The sequence below is a fragment of the Paralichthys olivaceus genome, chromosome 21 (assembly GCF_024713975.1).
Source record: "Paralichthys olivaceus isolate ysfri-2021 chromosome 21, ASM2471397v2, whole genome shotgun sequence".
Classification (NCBI taxonomy): Eukaryota; Metazoa; Chordata; class Actinopteri; order Pleuronectiformes; family Paralichthyidae; genus Paralichthys; species Paralichthys olivaceus.
In genome coordinates, this window is record NC_091113.1 from 3,031,429 (window position 1) to 3,047,769 (window position 16,341).

Here is a 16,341-nt window from a genome sequence, read left to right on the forward strand (position 1 = left end):
GTGGAAAAACCCAGTGCAGTAGCCTTGTGAGTTTATATTGCAGTAACTGTTGTTGTTGTTGTTGTTGTTGTTGTTAAGCTGATTTGAAAATAACACGCAGTCCTCTGTGGAAGATGAGGAGGAGAGATGTGGCGTGTTGGTATAATTTCCCAGCCTCCACGAAAGAGCTGCTGGCGAGCACCTGAACGCAGCATCAGTATTGATCATACCCTCCAGCAGCAGCAGCAGAAACATCATCCACATCCACGCACACGACACAGAGGCTCACAAGCTCCAGAGTGTCAGAGAGAAACGCAGCATCATGACCATCAGGAACACTCTGCGGGATCATGGGCAGAGGTATCGACCACGGATGGCCTGTCTCAAGAAGGTGGGTTTGCATCCTTTTCTCCATCAGTGGTGATGATGATCACAGAACCTCAGGCTTCTGAACACTACACCTGCAGACGCACCTATACACTCTTCACTCATAATGATTATCTGCTGGAACCCTGCATGTGCATGTGCTGGCATTTTTAAGCATCTCAAAACAATCTGCATTCTCCACAGGTCGTCAGTGGAACCCCTGTTTCCTGATGCTTTTATGTATTCAGGACGTTTTCAAATCAAATATACTTTATCGTCCCCATGGGGACATTTCTTTTACAGTACAACGTGCAACAAACAACAAAAACATATGGTGTTAGACCCAGAATAATAATGCAGAATAAAAGGGAGTTGAATATTGCACCTGCCCTAAAAACACTTAACACATAAAATACATAAAAGATGAAAAACCTAAAAACCAGAGTGTAAAAGGTGCCTGACAAAGTGCAAACGTTATTGAACATGAGCGAATCAACATGTTAGATGATAGACGTTGGGATGAATGAGAGCTTGAAGTGGCTGGTTTTACTTAGAACGTTTTTAATAATTCACAGGATGCGTCGGGGAATTACAACAGAACATGACAAGCGTTCCATTCATTCATTGAGGAAGCGATGGGAAAATAACATGTTCGAAATACACGCATCAGAATGAAAACACAGCAAATCGTTATGTTATTTTCCTGCCTGTCGCACTAAATGATCCACTGTGGTTTGTTGCAACCTTTTCACGAGGATAAGGTCATTTATTCTAATAAGCATTAATCCTGGATCAGTATCAGTGCGTCCACCTAAACAAAGCAGCTGCTGGAAAGAAGTTAATCCAGGCACTGTGTATTAGAAAACAACCAGCTGGGTCCTGCAGCCAGAACATAGACTGGATTCATCGACATTTCCAATTAATTCAGACGAGAGACAAATGAGCAAATAATATTTTAACAATGTGTCGTGCTCTCATGAGGAATCCTCACTCCAAGCTAATGTTCCAGGACAAGTTTGTGTTTCGGTCCATGAAAGCCCACGGTGGTCCGGCTCAGCCTGCAGCTCACAGCCTCTTCAGGATGACTTCAAAGCACAAAGCAACTTCAAACAGGCCCAGGAGTCTCTCTCACTCTCACACACACACACACGCAATTTCACACAAACTGAATTATTGCACCGCACAGTTTCTTGCTCTGTGCTGAACACACTCCTACCTGAGCTGTGGGGTCTGTGGGGCTCTGCGGACATGATAACTAGAAAACCCAAACGGTTAACAGGGAAGTGAGTCACCGCAAACCTCCTCCCACACAAGGCAAACAGTAGCCAGGAGATCAGGGCTTGGAACAAACCTCTCACGTCACCTCTCGCTGTGTTTATGTGCAGCTCTGGAGCATGGACGAAGCTGAAAATCACTCAACATGTGTTCAATTACGAGCTTTGATAGTTAAACAAGACATCTATGAGTGTTCAAGTCTATTAGATGCAATTTTCCCCCAAATCTATACAATTAAATAGAAACTAGGTAAACAGGGATGTTGTGCAAATTCAACTAGAAGATAATGATCATTATTGTATCTTAGCTACGCTAACACACAAGAAAACATCCAACCATCCTCGAAATTATCCGTATATGCTTCCTGCATTTTCCAACCTGTTGTCCAGGCAACCCCGGTGACCTCTGCCACCCCCTCATTATGAGCAGTTGTTGTTGTGGTTGTTGTTGTGGTTGTTGTGGTAACCTCTCCTCACCGTGCTCTTGTGCGCAGGCTGAGAAGGTGCTGCTGGAGATGCAGGACCCCAAAGCAGGAGTCAAGTCACAGCCGCAGAGACTGGTTATCACAACAATACCCCACGCCATTACTGGTGAGGAGGACACACACACACACACACACACACACACACGATGTTGATATTCTGCAGCCGGTTGAGTGATTTTTCCTGCACAGTCTCGCTGGAGGATCCCAGAGCTGCGGGCGCAAACTCAAGAGCTACAGATTTCCATCTCCATGACAACCCCCGCCGTCTCAGAGTCAGGAAAAGTAGGAGGATGATGATGATAGAGCGAGCTGGAGGAAAAAAAATAAATAAGAGAAAAACACAAAGAGAGAAGGCGAGGAGGTGGAGGTGTAGGTGGAAGAGGAGGAGAGGAGAGGGAACCTAGACTTCTACGTCATCCAGGCAGCTGAAGGAAGGAAGGAAGCTCTCTTTGTTTTTATTTTATTTTTATTTCCCTTTCCTTTCCTTCACCCTCTCCTCTCCTCTCCTCTCCTCATTCCATCCTTCCTTCTCCTCACATTAGCGGTAGCAGAGAGGGGTCTGGCATTTACAGGATCACACACACACACACACTTACCTAACAACACACACTCAACCCTTTTTTCTTGTTCTCTGTCAGAGCACTGGCTGCGTATAAATATAGATATCACTTTACTTATCATTTGCCTCTTTTATCCTCAGGTGAAGACATCATCTCCTGGTTGGCAGACAGATTCAATATAGACGCAGAAGGTGAGAGATGAGGATGTAGATGGAAAATCTACTTTTAATGCAGCACATTGAAACTTTCTGAACCTTAAGACGGCAGCATTATTAAATATTATTAGATACGTAATATATTACCAGTATTCAGCAGGAAACTTTTAAAACGTGAAGAATTTTGTAGCCCAACTCATTAATCACCACGTGTGGCTGCAGGGGGCGCTGTAGCTCAGTAACGGTTACAAAATCATTATCATGTCAGGTCTTAATCTTTGTCTCGTATGTTGTTTCGATTGGCCACAGTTGACTGTTGTTCAAATCTTTTGTCCTCAGAGGCGAGGAGTTTGGGCTCCATGCTGGTGGCGTTAGGATACATCTACCCTCTGCAAGACCACAAACGCTTAGTGATCAAACCTGATGCGTCGCTCTATCGCTTCCAGGTAAACACCATGCTTTCACATTTTGGGTGCAGCTGTGGCTCAGGGGAGAGAGCGGCTCTACACCTGGCTCCTCCGGTCCGCACGTCAAAGTGTCCGTGGGCAAGACAGCGAATATGAATTGCTGTGACTTCCTTTTACCCTTTGTCCTTTTCAGACACCGTACTTCTGGCCCACGCAGCAGTGGCCTGTGGAGGACACGGATTACGGTGAGTGTGACCACGTTTTTTATTCTCAGGGCGTGTTATCATCACTCTCTTAACGCTTTCTTCATCTCCCCATGCTGAAGCAATCTACCTGGCGAAAAGAAACATACGGAAGAAAGGAATCCTGGAGCTGTACGAGCAGGTGAGAGCGACACCACGAGCGTCCCCGGGAGAAACTCACAATGTTGGAATTTTACTGATGCTCGGTTTTTATGCCCTCAGGAGCAGTACAACCGCCTGCACAAGTGGATGAATCACAAGTGGGATTTCATAGTGATGCAGGCTAAGGAACAGTACAGGTGGGTGTGAGAGAAACTCAGAGACGTCTCAGAGACGTCTCATGTTGTAGAGACCTAAATCTGTTGATGCAGTCACATTACAGGGACCTGTCTGTCCACTGGGGACACAATTCAAGTCCCTGTAATGTAAATGATTGGGTGAAGACATGTTTGAAGGTGAGTAAGGGTTCAGGATTAGGTAACTGTGTGTGAGTGTGTGTTTTCAGGGCTGCTAAGGAGAGGAAGAAACCAGACCGTGTGGTGTTTGAATGCCAGGAGAGAGCGTACTGGGTGGTTCATCGACCTCCGGTGAGACTCATCGACATAAAGTATTCCTCAGTCTAACCATCACAGCTGAATCTTTATCGATATCACCCTGCTCAGACTGCACAGCCAGCTTTTAAACAAAGTCTTAACCCTCAAAAAGCCCTTTGTAAGCGAGGACCCATCAAAATGTCCTCCCCCCGTCACGTCTAACAGTCAAACTGGTCCTCACAAAGCTACAAGTCCAAGCATACACACACACTCAGATAGTCATCAGCCTTGTACCGCACACACGGCGTCGTGTAGATAACAGAGAGGTCTGAAAATAAATTACACTCCACCTCTTAACTTCCCAGGGTATCTCATTATCTCTACCCATGATGCCTCATTACCATTACATGTCCAGTCAGAGGGAAAGGGCACGGCTGATTAATATTTCACAGTGCGAGGGAGGAGGTGGCGCGGCGGTTTGCACCTATCTGGAGTCCCCGGTAAAGTGGGCAGCTGCTCTCCAGACCTCCAGAGCTCCCACAGGACTCAGGGTCACTCCGTTGTCAAGTGCATTGTGGTCATTTGATGAAGTGCAGATGTGTTTTGGAATACGCTCCACTTACGCAAATATAAACTGGGACGATAAAGGCCCTAATGCGGGTCCTTGATTAAAACAGTCTGAGACTCAGACATGAATTATTCAGGTCAGATTGTGTTAACGATAGAAACAACTGAGCTGTGGTTGTACACACGATGAGTAGTTTGAATTCTTGTTGGTTGTAGACAAAATATAATAAACCTGCCATGAGCAGTTTGTCATGTACAGACGCTGTTAACTGGCTGTGAGCCGAACTCATGACTTTAATTAAGTTATTAAAAGGAAGATTGTTTCCTGAGCAGTCAGACTATGATAATTGTATTGTGTGTGTAATATTTCCTGTTGGTGTGTGTGTGTGTGTGTGTGCAGCCGGGGACGGTCAGTGCCATGGACTACGGACTGGACAGACGAATAGATCCTAATGGAAACGAGGTAACAGGTGAGTCTCTGCATGCGAACATAAATCCTGTCAATCAGATTACAGAGTATGAGAGGATTTGATGCAGCTGCTTATCGTCCCTGTTCTCTCCCTGTCGGCTGTTTCAAACATTAATCCATCTTCTACTAAACGTAACCTCTTCTCTCCTCTCCTCTTCTGCAGGCATCATTTCCCACGCTTCGTTTTCGTATCCAGACTTTTTGAACTGGTTATCAACACACACACACACACACACACACACACACACACACTGTGTGACAATGTCCCACTTTGTCTTTGCATATTTCTTTTTTTATCTGTGATATGATTAATAATAATATTTGTTTCCCCCTCAGGCGAAGACACCAGACTTCTATGAGAGAATCGTGAGTGAGCTTTAATTTGAAACTGAATTATTAGTTGTGTCGACCGTGATCCGTGTCCACAGCCGTCATCTCTCTCCTGCCTCCTGTAGATGATCTTCACCCAGCAGTCCATCATGAGGCCCAGGGTGAAGTCATCCGTGTCCATCGGAGCGTGAGTTTAAATCCGTGTGATACAGTACCTGTGTGTTATGGTAGAAATACTATCAGGGGAGTTTTCACGTAGTTTTCCCTCTTTTCTTGCAGGTTGGTGAAATACTGCGCCACCTACAACGGCCACGACCCGTTCCTCTCCAAGTGTCTTCCCAGCAACCCCTGGATCACCGATGACATCACATACTGGACCCTGAACATGCCCAAGTGTGTCGGCTCAGAATCCCACAGTCACAGAGATTCAGCTTCTTTTAGAATAACTGTTTTTGAATGATTTTCTTCCTCTGTGGTTTTCAGTGTGGAAATCCCGAGTAAAATGCGCGTGGAGAGGTGGACGTTCAGCTTCGGAGAGCTGCTCTCAGACCCGAGAGGACGAGACGATTTCAGACTCTTCCTGAGGAAAGAATTCAGCGGTACGGCGGCTGATTGTAGAAATTTAATCGTCCTGCGATGTGAATAGCGTTAAGTGTGTTTCCTTTTATTTTCTACTTTGAACCTTTTTCAGGTGAGAACTTGGCATTCTGGGAAGGTTGTGAGGATCTGAAGTGGGGCGCTGCTGCGACGATGAGAGAGAAAGCAGAACAGATCTACAAGTAATGTTTTCATTTCTAGCTTGTGTATAATATATGGACGAATGTTCTTGATTACTTCATTAGCTGAGGACAGAAAACTTATCTGAACCTATTTTCATAATTGATTAATCAACGATCGTTTCAGTGATTATTCAAGTTAGAAAAGAAGGAAGAAAATAAAAAGAAATATTATTTGGTTGCAGTTGTGTTCGCAACAATTTGTGTTTATTTGTTTCCACAAACCTGGTGATCTCAGGGCCTTCCTGGCTCGTGGTGCACCGCGGTGGATCAACATCGATGGAAAGACGATGGAAGTCACGGTCAAGGGCCTGAAACACCCGCACAGATACGTCCTGGACCCAGCCCAGACTCACATCTACATGCTCATGAAGAAGGTCAGTGAACGCACCACTGTGTAACGTTCCACAGGCTTGTACTCGTCGCTCACTGTCACGTTTGTGCACGTTTTGCAGGACTCGTTCGGGCGCTACTTGAAATCTCCGGTCTTTAAAGACACGTTGAAGAAGGCCGTCTGTCCTGAGGAGCACAAGTTCACGTGAGAGGCCACTTATTCACTCGATTGTTGAACTTTTATCTTCTGTTTAAAACTATTGCACATCTGGAAAAGAAAGTCTTTACTGTTTTTTCATTTCCCCCCATCTCTCTCCTCTGTACATGTTCATCTCCATCCTCCAGTGACGCTCAGCTGGAGCAGAATGCAAAGAACAGACGACCCAGTCTCAGCCCCATCGTCCTCCGGCAGCAGGAGCAGGAGCAGAGGGCCAAGATGGCGGCCAACGCCCCTGTTGACATCACACAGGTCATGAGCAAACTCAGCAAGCAGGGGAAGGAGGCGCCTCCTTGTCGTGCTCCTGTTAAGACCTGAACACAAACACGTCATGTGGTTTCTTTAAACACGTATGAACTTACCTCCATGTACAGGTCACGTCCAGGACACGGACCGTCTGTTACATGTCTGTCCACACACACACTGTAACTGTCTGTCATGTTGTTTCTCATGATGTGTTCATCGTCTGTAGTGTTCTGTAACGTGTTTCCTCCATCCTTCATGAAATATTAAAACATCCACTAACCATCAACAGCATCTCATGATCATGTGTTTGTCTCGATTTGTCATTAAATCACTGTCTCACTGTCTCAATGTCTCAACGTCTCATTGTTTTCATCGTCCCTTCAAGATGTCAGTGTGAGTTTCTTTCTTTCTCTCTTATTCAAAAACATATAAATACAAGCATCTACCATCATATTCAGGTCATGTATATGAAATGAATATATATACATACACCTGAGACAATAAGCTAATTAATCAATTAATGGAAACTTTCTAACTGACAGTGATGGATTAAATCACTTTTCAGGCAAAAATTTTGGTTCAAGCCTTTTAAATGTTGAATGTTAAACATTTTCTGCATCTCATTGTTTCGTTCATCCAGTTTAGTCAATACTTTGGGATATTCCAGTCATGCACTGAACTCCGGAGATTATCCGGAGTTTCTCCAGAGGACGTGTACGTGGAGAAAGTGCGGACATGTCTGAAAACTGCTTTAAAAAGCATCATCTGTCTATTTTCAACAGTTTGTGTGATTTTGCTCAGGAACTAGTTTTGGCTGCTGAACTCTGCCCTCTGACTCTTTCTCTGACCTCACAGCTTTGCCGCTACACCACTCCTGTCCCCCACCTTGCTGTCTACTCTGGTTTTATCGACTCCCCCTCTGCCAACGCCTCACCCTCCCTCCCTTTCCTGGCCCACACCCCCGCCTGCCCGTCCCCCATCAGCGTGGCCTTAGACAGCACCTCGGCCTCTGAGCGGCGAGTGGAGGCCAGTGAAGGAGAAAGAGGGGGGGACCCGGAGGCCCAAGCCCCCTCAGGTGGGAACGTGTCCAAGTCTCGAATGCCTCTGTCTCTGCGCCGCCTGCTGAAGCGGGGCTGCACCCCCTCCACCGTGTTCGCCAGCTTGTCGCCTAAATACCACTCAGCCGCCGGGGGAAGTAGCCGCATTCAGCCAATCAGCCCGGATCAGCCCAGTCAGGCTCCACCCAGACGGATTGGCAAGTGAGTGGCGGCCATTAACTGTCATGACCTACAACAACGTATTTACTGTGCAGTCAGAAAGAGGTTTCCTCTTTTTATTACTTTTCAAATGTGTTGAATTTAACTTTATATGTTAACTCTTAAGATTAAATTCTGACAAATTAAAGATGTTCTCATTTCTTACACATGTTTATTCCATTTGAACAGAATCGGTGTCAGACGTCTGTTTTATACAAAATCCTCTCTGCAACAGTTTTTTCCAGATTAAAGTGGATATTCCTCCGGAGTGCCGCATCTACCCCATCGAGTCGGAGGACGAGGAGGAGGAGAACAGGGGGGCCTCTCGGGGCGGAGTGGGGGCCAAAGAGATCATCTGCCCCTGGGAGAGCCTCACACCGCAGAACGGGACGGGCTAACAGGTTAAATCAGCGTGGAACAGACGCAGTGAGTCCATGTGAACAGGCTGGCGGCAGATTTTCTCCGTGTTCTGACAGAGATAAAAAGATCTCACACAGACCAGAGGGTGAAAATCTCAGTGTTTATTGTCCCAGTGTAAATGTGGTCACGTTCTCAGCACCGGGCCACAAACTACAACATAAATACCAAACAACAACGTAAGAACCGACACAGAACTGTCAGAGTGAGACACTTCAACTTACTGACTGTCCAAGCATTTCAGAGTTTACACAGAAAAAGTTTATTTCCTTGATAATATTTCGATATATTTGGTTGTATTTGTGTTTTTCGTTTTCTTTTTACTTACTTAAGTTTATGGTTAAACTGTAAAATATCAAACCTCAATTACTTAAAATTACAGTTACCACAGAAGTATTGACAATTTCTTGTATAAATATTGGCCAATATATCTGTATCATGAGTATTAAACATTCACTGCCTGTAGGTTTTAAAAGTCCCAGTTCCACGTCTGCTGTAGCAAAATCCTCCTCCGCTGTCGAACAATCACAAAATCACACAATCACACACTTTAGCAACGCAGGATCATTTCTAGAGTTTCAGAAATATTGAGGTTATGAGTCTTCCAGTACAACCACTCCTCTATAAACAAATGTTTGACAAGTCACCAGAGGAGGCTGTAAAAGTTTCTGATTTACTTCAAGCGTTTTTATCTTTTCATTTAACCTTTCGTGACTTTTCCTGAGATTTATATCTGCTTGTGACGGCCGACAGGCTGTTTCTTCACACAACCCAGAATATTCAGTAGTTCTGATAAAACAAAAGAAAAAACAGACACACACAAATTACACTTTGCATGTAATTTAAAAATGCAATGCCCCTCCTCAGGTCGTTAATATCCCCAAATTACCAAGAAATGACTGACGGCATGAGCTCAGTGGGAGCAGTACGACTAAAGCAACAAAATACTGTGAATCACTTCCTCCCATCATCCACAGATGAATTAAAACATCCCGTGAACGCTGCCATCTTTGTGCCAATTAGGTCATTTGACATTTGTGCAGCCGTCACTTTGTCCATCTTTATGTTCAGTCTCTTGAATCACCTCACAAGCCTTCAGGCAGTTCAGTGTTTGATACTCACATGTTAAGGGAAGAGTATTACTTATCACCCGGATCTCTGCAGATGTGAGCACCAGATGTTTAGTCTCGCCACGAGGACGACAGAGTGTTAAAAACATCCAGGAGCCTCAGAACCTGAGCTGTAGCTTTCACATTCAAACCTCGTCTCTATTTACGAACAGTAGCCCCACAGCAGCCTTATCCACCTTCACCCCCCTGAGAGCTGTTTCCTTAAAACAGGGGAAATGTAGACGCAGACATTTCTGAGAATCACGACGACAAATGAGTAAGAGTATTATTTTTGTGATTGCCAAGGAAAGCGAATACATTGATGTTTACATTCTAGTTTGTGATAAGCCGAAGCAGATTTAGACATATAGACTCTGCCTGTGCACATGCCTGCTAAGATTATAGACAATGTGTTTATATATTTGCTGAGTCAGTTTTACGAAGTGCAGAAGTGTTCTTGTGCTGCTAAATAGACTTAGATGCCTCATCCCTAATTTACCTCTTTACAACTTTGTATGTGAAACGAATGAACAGATGCATTTCAGGTCCAATGAGAGCAAGTCTTCATGAACGAGGAGCGACAGAGAGTAGTAGTTCTGTATTTGGCTCCACTGCTGTTTTGTAGCTGTTGTTTACTGCACTACCCTGAACGAGGTGTTGATATTCTTCTCACGTGCCCCCCCCCCCCCCCGCATAGACGGTGGTGGAGGTGGTGGTGTGTGTGTGTGTGTGTGTGTGTATGTGTGTTTGTGTGTGTGTGTCTCTGTGTGTGTGTGTTGGGGGGGGGGGGTTACAATGTGAATTAACCGTTCGAATGTATTATCTTTACCATGTTTACAGATGCAAGAATGTGAAATATACCTTGAATTTGATGTATTTGATTTGTACATTCCATGGCTTGTGTCAAGTGCCTCAATAAATGATTGTGTCTTAACAAAAAATGTCACTTTCTTCATATTACATGTTGAGTTAAAGCTTAAAGGGCCAGTGCGCTCAAATTAACTGCAAACATTTCTTGTCAGTTGTGGACAAAAGCATCGATCACTCCGAAAAAACAAAAGGAATTGAAAGACGCACATCTTTGACCAGAAACATTGTTCAAGATAATCCAAACACCTTATCAAGAGTTTCTCTGGTCTGGATAGTAATTAAGCTGCAGTTCTTTTTTTTTAAAGCCTGTATTGTTTCAGTATTGTTTCAACATTGAGACACAATTTCAAGTATTTTAATGGCTGCAAAGCAAATTTTTAATTTTCTCTTCTCTGAACTAGGCCTTTAATATGAGTCTATTCTCTCTAAGTGCCCCAACTAAAAACACAAATCCAATCCTACTACTAATATTATAAAGCAAATGGTCATTGGTCAACATAATTTAATCATGGTGAGATTTCAGGTTTCATTTATTAAGATTTGACATGGCTGGAAAAAAACAACAGCAATAAAAGTTTTGAACTGTGAATCCTGAAACGTGTCAAAGCTATAAACAAGAAACGAAACATTTAATTAAAACCAAACACCTTATACAACTTCTAATCATAATAATGATAATGATAATATTACTTCATATTTATGTGGAAACTCACTTTGGGTGGATTAAATTTAAATCAACTCTTATGAAATAGTTTTTCTGATGTATAAATAAATCCATGACTCTCCAGCTTCAGTAGGTGTGATGACAGCAAACAGCCACTAGGTGGTGATATCGCAATGGCAAGTAGAGACAGGTGCAACTACTGTGAACTGTGTTCTAAGATGTTTAATGGGAATGTAACATCCAGGCACGTGACAGTTCACTGAAAGCTTTAAAATATAACAAAATAAACTACATTTTCCGTTTATTCTAATATTTAATTTTTCAACTGAGGAAACTGGAAGCAGAGTTCAGGTTCCTCATCTAATTTCCCAACGGACGAAGAACGGAGGTCACATTTTTGCTGAAGGTATAAAGCACCATGTGACGATCTGATATCCGAACAGATCACTGAGACTTTACGCAGATAAAAGCAACGTCTCTGAACTTGTTGTCAACACCATCTCACGTCCCACCGACTGATCTGAGGTTAGTGAACTGAGGCTGGAGCGCAGCTTTGATCTGTCCTGGTGTTTTCTTTTTCTTTGGTTTCTCTGAATAGAAACGTCCGATCGTTATCTCACAATATCCACACAGGGACGTCCACACGCAGTCCATTCATACATTAGCTTAGCGAGGAGCAGGGAATTTATGCAACACACTTAACATTCATCTGAGGTGTGCATATATTAAAATATATTTGTGTGGGAGCATCTTTTAATGAAGCTCTTGGTGTTTGGTGTTACACCTGAATGAGTTTCTCAGAGGCCGAAAATCTACTTGGTGAATGGCTTTAATGTCTTTTTTCTTTTCCTGACATGGAGCCTTTGAATGAATATGTACAGATTTTCTTCGTCATTCGTTTTTCGTTGATTTCCCTCCCTGTGTACAGCAGAAATCCAAAATTGTAAACAGGAAATTGAAGCCGCTATTTAGAAATGATCAGATAATTTGTTTTAAATTAACATCTGAAAGATACGGTTTCAAATTCACTCCAAGGTTCAAAGAAATCCACTTATTTACCTTTTTATCAGGAGCTGATGAAAGCTAACCGAACTTATTATTTAATCGTGTCTTACATGTATAAGGACCAGAGACCGTAAAGATGGACAACATGACTACTCCTTAAACTTGATGCCAAAGCGCTTTGATCGCCACCTGGTGGCTGGCTGCAGTGTGGTTTGTAAATCCTACCTCCTCCATGTCGATGGTAGGGACATGGAACAAACTAAATCGTAAAAGTGCACATTCAATACATTTTTCTCAAAGATCGGTTCTGTCATTTGAGATAGTTCTTACCACATGCTCATTTTCCTGGTAAATGTGTTTTAATTAGTTATTTGAAGCTATAAAAACGAGGTGAAGCGTCACGATTGACAGCTGAGACTGACCCGTGATTGGTCGACAAGGGAATCAACGAGACTTCGCAATCGCGGCTTCGTCCCCGGATCTCTACTGTGCAGACGCTGACCTCGAGTGCACAGGATACGTCTTTTCGTAACTTGGGAAAACAGCAGACAATGGTAGATGACTTTAGTTATAAAGTTTCCTGCATTTGATTTGAGTCAAACACGAGTGGAGCCATTTCCTCTTTGTCTGATTTGAAAGTAAAACCAGTCGAGCATTAACAGGAAAGTGAAACAATGTGTGTGTTTGCTTAACAAACAAACGCATATCCACACAGACACAGTGACACCTTGCACACACACACACACACACACAGATAGTCTTTGCAGACATAAACATGTGTCGGCCGCTGTGTGTGACCTCGCCGTGACAAGATGAATGACCAAATCAGAAGCGTAATGAAACGCTGCACATTCGCCTGCTGCTGCTTCCCCGTGTATTCATGTGTGTGTGTGTGGGCGCCCAGGACCTCAATCAGAATCACAGGTGACCTGGCGTCTCGCTGAGCCTCCTAGGTTTGACAAAAGAAGATAATTACCAGTGACCGACGACCCCCCCCCAGCTCGTAAAACCAACCAAGGAGTGAGAGCGAGTGATGGGGAAGAGGGGAAATGACCTTGAAACTTCGACTATATCCAGGTCAACTTTTATGGCATTTTCCCATTTACCTCTGTTAGCCTTTAACCCCTCACGCCATCATGTCCTCCTTTAATTCTTCCTGTGAACCTTTGAGATGCTCATGATCTGAGTGATACTCAACTCAGATATCAACCCGTCCCCATACACACACACACACCGCCACACCTCCACTAGTGAAATGCAGTTTACGTAGCATTGATCCTGTTTATCATAACTCTGAGGTGCCGTTTCCAGAGAACATAAACAGAGAACATTTTTTAGAGTTGAGATTTCTGAAGATGTTTGAAAATCTTTTTCAGCTGAAACATCTTTTAACAACCTCGACCAAGTGTAACGACCTCAGGCACGAAAACTGGTGGACTCAAATGCACGACTCAGACAAGACGTGGATTTAACGAAAAGGTTTATTTTCAGTCACTAAAGGTGCATAACTAAAGGCGCTCACGAAGAGGATAACAAAAGAAAGCAGCAAAACAAAACTCTAACAAAACTAAGAGATAAACAAGAATACTAAACATGAATGAAGCGAACTCCTGGCTTGGCAAAATCTCACACTTGACTTGGGGACAGAACAAGACGAACTGTCACAGGACAAAGGGAGACGAGGACTATTTATACAAGAGGAAGTAGGAAACAGGTGAAACCAATCAGGGGTGGGGAAGACGATCACGAAGGCGGGAAATCACACAAAGGGAGGAAGTCAGGGTCTGAAATGAGAGGGAAAAGGTGAGTACCAAAATAAAACAGGAAGTGCACGACGAGACAAGACATGAGCGAAGTTTAACTTAACACCTCGTGCTCCCAAACACACAAGACTGGACATGAACTAACACAAACATGGTTTACTTAAAACATAGACATGAATAAACTTAACATAACTGACGAGACATAGCACCAAGTCCATTTGTGTTTGTTAGCAATTTCACAAACTCAAGCTGTGTCCTCACTAGAGACACGAGAGCACTGGCTGATTGGTCAAACACTTAAGATGATTAAAATGTCTTCACAAGATTCCTCTTATGGTCGCAAAACAAAAATGAGTTTTCGGTGAATGAATAAACAGAAGAGAGACCTGATCTGACCCGAGGATAATAGAATCTGATCCAAAATCATAAAGAGCAGCTATATAATAATAATAATGTCCCAAATATCCATTTTAGTCGTTGAGACTTACTTTAAAAAATACTGTGTTAATAAAGTTCAAAGACTCTTTTATTGAAGTAATTAAAAATCTTATTTTCACGTTCTGCACCAACAGTAAAACATTGTGTAGCCAACTGAACAGCAGTTAAAGTTGTGAGTTGTGGCTACACATATAAAACTTTCTGTCAGCGTGATTACGAAGTAACACTGATGCTCAGTATCGTCCACAGATCCATTATGAAACATTGACACGTGTGAGTAAAACAAACTGACCCATTTAGATGGAGTGTGACTTGGAACCAGTTCAGCTCAGGTCCTGGGTCGGTCCTTCAGAACAGAGCGGACCTGTGGAGCCTTGTGTTCACAGTGATTGATTACATGGACAAACCATGACGACCTGAACCTGATTCTACTATGTGGAGCTTTCTATTCGAATCTACCTGGGAGCTAAACTAAACTAACTAAACATTGAGACACTAAAATACTTGGGAAAATGTTGAATTACATTATAAATCAAGTGAGAAATCTACAGAAACTTCTTTTTGCAACAGGTGGAGTTGCCCTCTGCTGGTCATTCGAGGTATGTTTCTGCCTCTGATTCCATTTTTTGGGTAAGACGTTGCAAATGATGATCCCCTGAACACAAACCTAACCATCCACCCGGAGGAGGTTTTACTAAAGGGCACCTGACAGCTCCCCACAGACGCACCCTGAGTCACAGAGATAGAAACCCTGAGAGGTTTCACCATGTCACCGAGCACCTGAGGAGCGTGCTGGTGGGAAAATTATGCAAACTTTGAGAAGATGAGCAAACGTGACCTTTTCTCCACATTTTCTCCTTTTCCCTCCTGCGTGTTGTGGCCTTTAACCCTCACACACGTCCTTTAATGCTTCCTCTCTTCCTTTGGGCCTTTGCTCATTCTATCTCACACAGAGAATCACACATGTCCAAACGAGGTTTGACTGATTCAGAAGCTCTGAGGTGTTAACGGACCTGCTAATGGAAATGTTCATTCATCAGCAGGGGCCAGGTCTTATTGGCTTCGTATCCAAAATATCATAAAAAGATAAGAATATAAAGATACTAAAGGTTAAATTATCCATTAAGTTATTAATCTAAGCTTTTTGTTTTTCTGACACATTTGTTTGACTGACTACACATGTTACTGTAATTAATGTGCACTGTCCCTTTAAATAAATAAACAAAAACATTTAATGTCAAAGCAAAATCACAGAAATGTTGTTTGAACAAAATTACAACTAAATTAATAGATTTAAACAGTGATGATGATGAAGATGATGATGATGTTATGTCTTATATATATACTGTATATCAAATGTGCATTTTAAAATGATTGAACCATTTAACATTTGTTCCTGTTCGGTGCTTGTTATCATTAAATAAATATTATATAAAAGAGGTGACACAGATATTTCTCCTCATGTTGACCTCCAATGTCTTTATGTCAAGTTTCAAATGTTCTCAGAATGTCTGAGGTAAAATCACTTGAAACTTGACGTACAGGCAGTGGAGGACAACATGAACGAGAGTGAGGAGAAAATTCTTCTCCTTCTCTTTGTTTTAAACGAGTAAGAGCGAGCGATGAAAGCCGGAGTTACGTCCTCCATCTTTATTCAGTTTACACTCCTGACAGACAAGACTCACAACCACCACGGCCTCTAGAGGGCTCTGTCACTGGAACGTAAACAAGTCGTTCTTGGATATTTGCTGAAAGAACTGATAGATAAATAGATAGATAGAGAGAGAGAGAGAGAGAGAGAGAGAGAGAGAGAGAGAGAGAGGGCAGGATGTCAGGGAAATATGAGGCAGAATAAAACTGTAAAATCTCTGTCATCTGTG

At 43.0% G+C, this 16,341-nt stretch overlaps 1 protein-coding gene across 2 annotated transcripts; it reads left to right on the forward strand.

Annotated features, from left to right (window-relative positions):
* Positions 1-113: 113 nt before the first annotated feature.
* Positions 114-10,662, forward strand: LOC109642236 (regulator of G protein signaling 9). Of its 2 annotated transcripts, XM_020106925.2 has the most exons (19): positions 114-370; positions 2,114-2,210; positions 2,805-2,855; positions 3,159-3,265; positions 3,420-3,471; positions 3,552-3,610; positions 3,691-3,767; positions 3,974-4,055; positions 4,969-5,031; positions 5,374-5,403; positions 5,493-5,554; positions 5,647-5,760; positions 5,851-5,966; positions 6,059-6,146; positions 6,382-6,520; positions 6,599-6,681; positions 6,822-6,945; positions 7,795-8,198; positions 8,431-10,662. In XM_020106925.2, exons 1-19 carry the CDS (start codon positions 302-304, stop codon positions 8,591-8,593), a joined length of 1,980 nt encoding a protein of 659 aa, XP_019962484.2. In that variant the 5' UTR covers positions 114-301; the 3' UTR covers positions 8,594-10,662. The 2 variants fall into 2 exon arrangements, with proteins under 2 accessions (XP_019962484.2, XP_019962485.2); XM_020106926.2 differs by lacking the exons at positions 7,795-8,198; positions 8,431-10,662 and having other exon boundaries at positions 6,822-7,283.
* The last annotated feature ends 5,679 nt before the right edge of the window (positions 10,663-16,341 follow it).